Genomic DNA, 8,539 nt, shown 5'->3' with positions numbered 1-8,539 from the left:
ACGTCTAGCCCTACTTATTTCATACAATAAGGCAAAAACTATGTTCTCTTGTAACAACTAATGTGTGCTAATAGTAGTTCGAAAGAAGAAAACATGTAGGCCCTATTAACTCAATAACAGGTTTTCTATTACAAGCGTGAGACGTTTTGCATCAGTAGTTCAGAAAATAGGATCAAGTGGCTTTATTTTCTTTTTCTTACAAATTATCATACAATAATAAATTATAATAACATAACATATATGAATAATAAAATAACACATACAGCCACCTGTTTTTTGTTTGTGAGTGTCTTTGTCCAAAATTTAACTAATGCATGTTGTCAGAAAAGGAGGGCTAAGATATAATAAACGTTCTTGTTCTTTATAACTTTGGGAGTGTTTATGGGCCATTATCACTATTTAAGTTCATTTGGGTTTTCTAGTCTATATAAAGCTTCTTTTGGAGAAAATATAATATAAGAGCTATATCCAGAGATGATTTATGGAAATGGAAATCCATGTCACATTTGTTGATGGTACATGTATTTAGGCTCACTTTTCCTTGATAATAATAAATATTTTCATACATGCCCATCAAAATTTCACATACTCTGAGGTTTACGTTTGAGAACCTCTGTACTAAAATATACCAGATAAATTGATTATATGATGGGTTTCATGATTTAAGTTTTAATAATGTGACAGACTTAACAGAAATAACCACAACACAATTTACAGAATTCTTAGAGATCAAATATTTATTTTTTTCCTAAACTAAAGTCTTGTTAAAAAAAAAAAAAAAGATTGTCAAGGCCTTATTTTAGCACCATGTCTTAAAATAATAAATATTCTCAAATTATTAAAAACTTCAATGAGATATAAAAAAAATACTACATATCAAGTATAATATTTACATATAACAAAAATGCAGTAATTGAACAGTTACACTGTAACTAAGGGAGTGCCAGATATTACAGCAGATTATAAAGCTTGTTTTGTCATGATGTAACAGTACTATGAACTAAATGACAACTAAAAGGAAAGATAGTTGTTGGAACAATACAGTAACTGGTATTTGTAAATGTAAAAAGAAAAGAAAAAATAGCCTAATGGAAAAATGTGTGTGGACAAACATTTGTGTATTATTCAGCCTTGTGTGGCATTGATTCACTTTACTCTGAATCCATCTTTCAGCTTTTATTGAGGACACTTGGTATTACAGGGATCTCCCGACTGGAAAAGTCCATAAACACTAACCAAAGGGAACATTGACAGGGCACCTAACATAGAGCCCAGCTGGACCACAGCTCCACACCACACGAGGGCGCTGTGGCCTTCATCTCGCAGGATCACTCCAATAATCACCTTCACATAGGACAGAGTGAGGACAAATATGACCCAGGTTATGACCTAAACATCAATGGAGAAAGAGAAAACAGCGATTATGTGATGCTGTTGCCCTCACATTACATTTGTGCTGAAATATGTATGTAGTACTGTGCACTGTAGTGTAGATGATGAATTTCTAACACATGTTGTAAGAGTTCTAACATACAATTAGATGCCCTTTTGAACTCCTTTAAACAAGGTGAATGCCAGTGCCAGTAAATTTACTTTACAGTCACAGTTACAGGTCTAAATGAATGCTTGCAAAACATGGAACAACTACCACCAATGGAAAGCATGTGTGTGAGAACCTTACAATGAGCGCTGCTCCGAGGTCATGATCGATCAGCAGAGGGCAAGGGCTTAATGCTGCCATGGCCATTATATACGCTCCAAATCCTGTGCCCGTCACGGTCAGAACCGCCATCAGCACCAGAGACCTTGGACATAGTTACGTAGTTGGATGAATTTGTATAACAAAAGCATGTCAGCCAGTCAAACATTTCTGGGAAATAGAATAGTTGAATTTTAGAGGGAGGGATGTGAAGCCCGAGGGAGGGGATCTAGCAGATCAATCACAGCGCTTGCGGTCCGCGTAGAATTGGCGCGTTGTTACATTTTTGGAGAAGTGCACGTCAGGGTACACTGTAGGCTACGCGTGCTACACACAGGCCCTGTCCCAAATGTCACCCTAAGCACTCGCGGTCTTCCTCTGAGTCCGCACTTTCGTGACGTAACGCCGCTTTGACTGTCGGGAAGAAGTCTGCTGCAGGCCCGGCAAAAGTGCGCATCGAGGGCGCTCGCGAGTGGGACACCCTACGGTCTCCCGGACTTAACGGACACGCGTACGCGGCAGCCATTGCAAGTCCACAAGACTGAAAGTGCATATGAAGTGTGCCATTTGGGACAGGGCCACAGCCTATGACGTAGCTACGCCGGGAGTCCAACGCAAAAGTATAAATTGGGCTTTAGCGAGTGAAGGGCATACAAATTTGGAGTGGAACGCAGACTTAAGCCCCGTTCACACCGCCAGCGACACGCAGCGAAAAGATCCCATTAATTTCAATGGAGCGCTGGCGACTTCCAGCGACAAGAGCGACAGAATGTGGGCGTCAAGCGACGCGAGACACGCGACAAATGTTCAGAAATTTCAACTTTATGCAAATGAGAAGCGATTTTCGCGAGCGACAACCAATAGGAAAGAAGACTTTCAGTGAAGCTCACGTCACCGTCTCGAGTGCAGGCAAGACAGAAGAGTTTGAGGGCGATTTCACGGTTTTATATGTCAAATTTTATTCAGCCAAATTTTATTTATTATTATTTGTCAAATTCGTATGACGTTTTAGTAATTTCTGACAGTATAAGTGAGCTTAATGTGTTAGTAGTAAATGAACTAGTAAATTATTTAATCCACTAAACACTGCTGTGGTAATATAAAAACACTCTCCCAACAGCATACGGTTTCTTTTAAGCCAAATTCTTTGTCAAATTAAAATGATATAGTTGTATATATCATGTGTGATGGTATTTTGTATAGATATGGGCAGACGTTCAGTATACTAATAACATTAGAGCAACAAAACTAGGAACACCCACAAGCAACTTCACAGTATAGAGACTAGCGACATACAGCGACACCAGTCACTGGCGGTGTGAACGAGGCTTCAAGAGTGTCTGTGCGAGAGCGGCCTTTTTGAAAGTTTTGAAAATGATCGTTTTTGCAAAAAATATACCCTTTTGGAAAGTATATATATATATACCCTACAAAAACGCACATTTGTGAAAACGGTGACGTCATGCGGATGCACATTACTTGTTCAATCCATAGGCAAATAGTTTTTTCTTTACAAAGTGACATCGCCAACTACTGGCCTGGCAGCATAACAGCATTTTTTGTTGTTTTTGCGGACCTGTGTGTTTTTCCATATTTAGTACATCATTGTTGTGTAAACATAGCCTACCCCGAGTGCTTTACCGTAGAGCAATGTTTAGGGCTGGGCAAAATAACGATATATAACAATGATGCAAGTGATCCTCCAGACATTAGATCTATACTGTGTTTATAATGTTGTCTAGCATCAGTGACTCCTCAGCGTTCAAAGGCAAGTAATAGATTTAAATACTGCTTGGTATTATGTTAAGAGATTTAAATATTGGTCGGTTTCATTCAAAGTAAGAATACATACAAGTGTGATTCTCAAAGTATTAATGAAAATAAGATGTCGCAGGTGAAAAGTTTGATGCTCAGGCACATGCCGGGAAGAATAATATAAGATTTTAGAATTTTTAGTAAGCATGAGTCAACAATTCTCAGCATCAGTGAAGATTCAATCAGTTGTCTTAAAGGGATAGTTCACTTTAAAATTAAAATTCTGTCATCATGTACTCCCCTCAAGTTGTTTCAAACCTGTATTAATTTATTTCTTCGGCTGAACACAAAGGAAGATATTTTGAAGGATTTCAGTAACCAAACAGTTAACTGGACACATTGACTTCCATAGTATTTTTTTTCCTACTATGGATGACAGAATTTTAATTTTAAAGTGAACTATCCCTTGAAGTGATAACTTGCCAGTTATCAAAGAGACTGATGTGAGTTTAACATTTTCCAAATTGAATTTAAGTCATTTAAGTGACGATGTTGTGAAACATAGGGTATGGCTTCAATTTTAATTAGTAGCATCTCTAATTTCAGACAGATTTACTATCGTGATGGTTTTTCTTACTGTGATAAATAATTATATTATGGTAAAGATCAGGCTACACTGCATTATTGCGTGTATCCCCTAGGAGTCAAACTCATGATCTTGGTGTTGCTCGCACCACGCTCTACTGTTTGAGCTCCAGGAAGAGTATATTGACTTTGTAATCAAAGTTAAGTATTTTTCCTCACCTGATTGGCACAAACATGGCAATGAAGCATGCCACTGGATTCGCAACTGAGGACAAAGTGGCTGCAAGATGATAGGCTTGATTTCCATACGGCAAACATGAGTATGACTGGACTGAGGGCAGGACTGCATTGGTCAACGCATTGACCCAGGCCAGAACTACAAAAATGAATACCAGCTCTGTTCTGCTGTAGGTCCCTTTCCCAAACGAGCGGTGTCGCTTTATCACTGGGCCTTCCGGTAAATCCAGCATGGGTGTCTGTTCTGGAGTTTCACTGTTCGGGGATTGACTTATATCAATCTTCTCCACCCGCTGAGAATCATCAACATAACCTTTGCTCTTGTGTTCCCGTTCCACAGCCGGGTGGAGATTGAGTAACAGGAAAGCGCCCAGGCACACCATCATCATCGCACTGAGGAAAAGGAAGAAAACCTGAGCGGAGAAGTTGGCCGGCTGGTACTGTGCCTGTAGTTCTCCATCGAAGCCCCAGGATGAGTTCTCCATGCTAAAATTTGCATTAGCACTTGCATTTTTACAGTGGACTACCCCTACACCTTGGATAAGAGCCACCAGCGCTGGGACCAGACCACTTAGACCTTCTCCAATGAAGTAGGTGGTGAGGTACTGAGGCTGTAGACGCATCATGAAGGGTAAAAAGGTGACGGATGAGGTGCAGTCCACAACAGACAGTAGGAAGCTAAGGGACAGTAAGGCAGCACTATGTTCGCCATCTCCAAAAGTAAGTGTGCGTTTCCAGAGGAAAGCCAGGAGTAAAGTGGCCACCACACCGACCGTCACAATCGTGTAGATAACGGGCCGCTCGTCCAGCACGCCCGGTCTGAAGCGGTGCATGAGCGTGATGAAGAGAGGGCCGATGTTGGCCATCTGGATAATTATTGTGAGATAGGAGGGCAGGTACCAACCCTCAGGAATGGCAGGGACAATCAGAGGTAGCTCCACCCACATCCCGTTAATGGCCACCCATGATCCAATGCCAAAAAGGCACGCCAAAATATGTGTGAACAGTGACATGATGAAGGCACTGATGTCCGAAAGGCAACTGGTTATTAAAGGTTATCTGAAAGATAGGAGTACAGGTAAAGTTATTAGTTTTACAATAGCCCCGCCTGTCACTTTAAGACGCATGCTTTTTCTTTCTCAACTGGTAACGTTAAGATATAACCAACTGTGTTTATGAGGATGCTCACCAAGACGAGCATTTTGACATTATTGTGTGTGTGTGTATTTGTCCGTTCAAGTGCAAGAAGATGCGAAAGAGTAGTCATTCATCAGCAATCCTTATTGTCGAGCCCTGCATAGACGTAAAGGGATAGTTGACCCTAAAATTAAAACTTAAGTCATAATTTACTCACCCTGGTGTTGTTTTAATAGCGTACCGCATTTCATATATTCCAAGTGCCCAGGGGATATAAGATAGGGTTTGGTGAAAAACAAATAGAAATGTAATATTGTTACTTTAATGTATTATCTAACACTTTTTTGACCTTGGCTGTTGGGCTTCTCTGTACGACGTGCACTCTTATTTTAGGGTGAACTATCCCTTTAGGTTTAACAAAAAAATGCAATATTTAGTTAAATGTAACCAGATTTAGATATGAAGCTAAACTAATTTTCCTTCCCACATTGTAAGAAGACATACAAAAATCTAATGTACATGTATACATATGAGAAGTAATTTGGATGGCTTTTAAAGGCTAAGTATGTTTAACATACATTTTTATAATATGCAACATTCGGGGTCCCTTCACAGTCTCTTAATTTTTACTAAAAGGTCTTGGGCTGAAAAACAATTGATGATCTCTCTGGTATAGATGGGGGGGGGGGGGGGGGGGATTCTACTACTTGTGTAGGTCAAAAGTACCAGCACTTAGCCAATACTAAAAACAAAACAAACTCTTTCTACAGTAAAGTTCAAAGTACTGATATTTGAACTGCTGTCTGACAGAGGTGACTGCATTGCAACAATCAGCATGCGGTCTATGGAGTGTGTGTGTGTGTGTGTGTGTGTGCGTGCGTGTGTGTGTGTGTGTGTGTGTGGCATATGGTATGCGGCTGTGCGTGTGAACGGTCTTATGCAAATTCTCCTCTTGGTGGGATATTAATTATGGCTGGATCTAAACTGCTGAAAAGTGAGCAAGATTAGACATCCCTGTTGTCATTGTGATGTTTTCCTTAGCATGCACCACTAATTACACTGAAAATATAACATTTAGGCTATTAAAAATGTATGTACTTTGTTTTGTTATTGTTTGAAATCACGTTAACAGTGCATTCATTCATTTAAACAAGATTTTAATAAAGTATTAGTAAATGTTGAAATTAATATTAAACAAAACTAAGATTAATGCTGTATGCAGTTCATTGTTAGTGAACCTTAGGTAAAGGGTTAACGAAATCACAGTTAGCATCAGAGATGTCACATGACCTTTCCCATTCAAACTCCGAACAGCAACACAGATTACTTATAAACTCACTCACTACAGATAATACTACACCAACAGTTCCTGTAATCACTTCTGTATATTCACTGTGAACACCTTTCTTGTTTTATCACAGAACCAGTTCCTTCTACCTGATTGTATAATCAATTAAGTTACCGCATTCACACAATAACCAGTTTGTGTTCATACCAGTGGCTATGAACTCTACAATGCCCTTGAATCTTTTTCTGGTTCATTGGTTTACTTATGTTTAAACACAAATATACACACATACATCCCACCTGATTCTCCTGAGGTCTCAGAACATTCTGACAGCAGTTTGAACAGCCTTCAGCGTGAGTTTGAGTTTTCCTCGCTCCTGCTCCTTGGCTCTCTCTTACTCTGATATTATTCACCTGATGTGGATAAGACCGCGCATGCGCGAGCTGTGTGAACCAGGGGTCCTTTATCCCAGTGGGCAAACATTCAAGACCATGTGCTCAACTGACCGACGGAGAGAACAGGGAATGTATGTAAGCATGATGCAACTGACTCCTCCCCTCTCTCTCTCATAACAACCTTGACGTTGATCGGAAACAGGAAGTGTATCTTATTACACGACAGACGGGCTGAACTCATCTATGGCTGAACTGACATTAAACTAACCCTTGCTGTAAACTCACTCTAGCAACAATTAAAAGTATTTGTATTTACAAGAGCAGCTCACAATCTTTTATTATAAAAAATATTATAGCAACAGTTTTGGAAGGAACACATAATACATATAAATATATATAATTTGAGTCCCTCCTTAAAAAGCCACACAACCCTTGAGAAAAAGAAGTGCACTTCATTGCATTTGTAATGTAAATTGAATTGCAATGTGCACTTGTAGTGTAGGCTACTTCAAATTTGAAAACACTTTCATTGCTGATTCTTAAAACACTGACAAAAACAAAAGAAGTGTAATTTTACACATTTTAAAATCAAAATTCCAACTTCATCATTACAAATGTGTAATTACAAATGTAATTGCATTATATAAAGGCTTATTACATTAAAGTATATTTTAGTTGACCATAAATGCTTGTCAGTAGGCTACATTTAAACCATATTTCAAAGACAACATAATTATGAAATTACATATAAAGCAAAAACGCACTTTTAAGTTCAGCTTATTGCATTTAATAAAAATGTAAACAATACATGTTTATTTAAATTGCAATTTCCCTAATAAATACACTTTTCAAAAGTATGCTGAAGTGTAATTCTTTCTCAAGGGAACACGGTCACTGCATTACTAACTCGTTTTTTATTTGACATTTATTTTTTTCTTAGTTCTCAGTGAAAAACAAATGGCAACTTCTCAAAATTGTTATAAATGTGTGTAAATATGTGATAATTTTTCTCATTCTTGTTGAAATGCAGCTGCATTAAAATAAGATGTTTATGTCATCTGTACAACAAAAGCCATTCCATTAAATGCTGGTGTTTTTTTTCCAGATTTATCATTATGTTGTAAGATTACAGATCTAAATATGTATGGTCAGATACTTTACAGGATATATCACAGGATCATAAAACTTAAAAAAATGTCAGAATACTGATTTGAATACTGACACACATTTGGGAAAAAATCAATGTAGTTTTGCAAAATGATTGCAAAAAAATAAATATTATGCTTTAAAAAATTGATGTATAAAATAAAGAAATAAATAACACATCTCTGGTGGCTAAATTAATTAAATGCATAAAAATTTAATTTCACAGTATCAATTTCAAAATCTTGTCACTTAATCTGACAACTTCTAATCTAAAATCGTCTGTTCATTTCATTACAA

At 38.1% G+C, this 8,539-nt stretch overlaps 1 protein-coding gene across 2 annotated transcripts; it reads right to left on the bottom strand.

The window, feature by feature from the left end:
• Positions 1 to 584: 584 nt before the first annotated feature.
• On the bottom strand, positions 585 to 7,286 carry slc52a3-2b (solute carrier family 52 member 3-2b). 2 transcript variants are annotated; one of them, XM_079627049.1, is made up of 4 exons: positions 7,001 to 7,283; positions 4,259 to 5,335; positions 1,682 to 1,805; positions 585 to 1,389 (listed from the first exon to the last, which is right to left on the bottom strand). In XM_079627049.1, exons 2-4 carry the CDS (start codon positions 5,287 to 5,289, stop codon positions 1,177 to 1,179), a joined length of 1,368 nt encoding a protein of 455 aa, XP_079483175.1. In that variant the 5' UTR covers positions 5,290 to 5,335; positions 7,001 to 7,283; the 3' UTR covers positions 585 to 1,176. The 2 variants fall into 2 exon arrangements, with proteins under 2 accessions (XP_079483175.1, XP_079483176.1); XM_079627050.1 differs by having other exon boundaries at positions 714 to 1,389; positions 6,994 to 7,286.
• Positions 7,287 to 8,539: the final 1,253 nt, after the last annotated feature.

The sequence above is a fragment of the Phoxinus phoxinus genome (assembly GCF_949152265.1).
Source record: "Phoxinus phoxinus genome assembly, chromosome: 10".
NCBI classification, from domain to species: domain Eukaryota; kingdom Metazoa; phylum Chordata; class Actinopteri; order Cypriniformes; family Leuciscidae; genus Phoxinus; species Phoxinus phoxinus.
Note: the sequence above shows the minus strand (reverse complement) of the source record. Positions and strands in the feature narration are given on the sequence as shown.

Bases quoted from the DNA above. Each gene is read 5' to 3' on its own strand.
- slc52a3-2b (XM_079627050.1), bottom strand. From the start codon at position 5,289: ATGTCACTGTTCACACATATTTTGGCGTGCCTTTTTGGCATTGGATCA. The intron at 1,806-4,258 runs GTGAGGAAAAAT...ACTATGTCCAAG, and splicing joins GCCATGTTTGTGCCAATCAG to GTCTCTGGTGCTGATGGCGG. The intron at 1,390-1,681 runs GTAAGGTTCTCA...ATTGATGTTTAG, and splicing joins ACCTCGGAGCAGCGCTCATT to GTCATAACCTGGGTCATATT.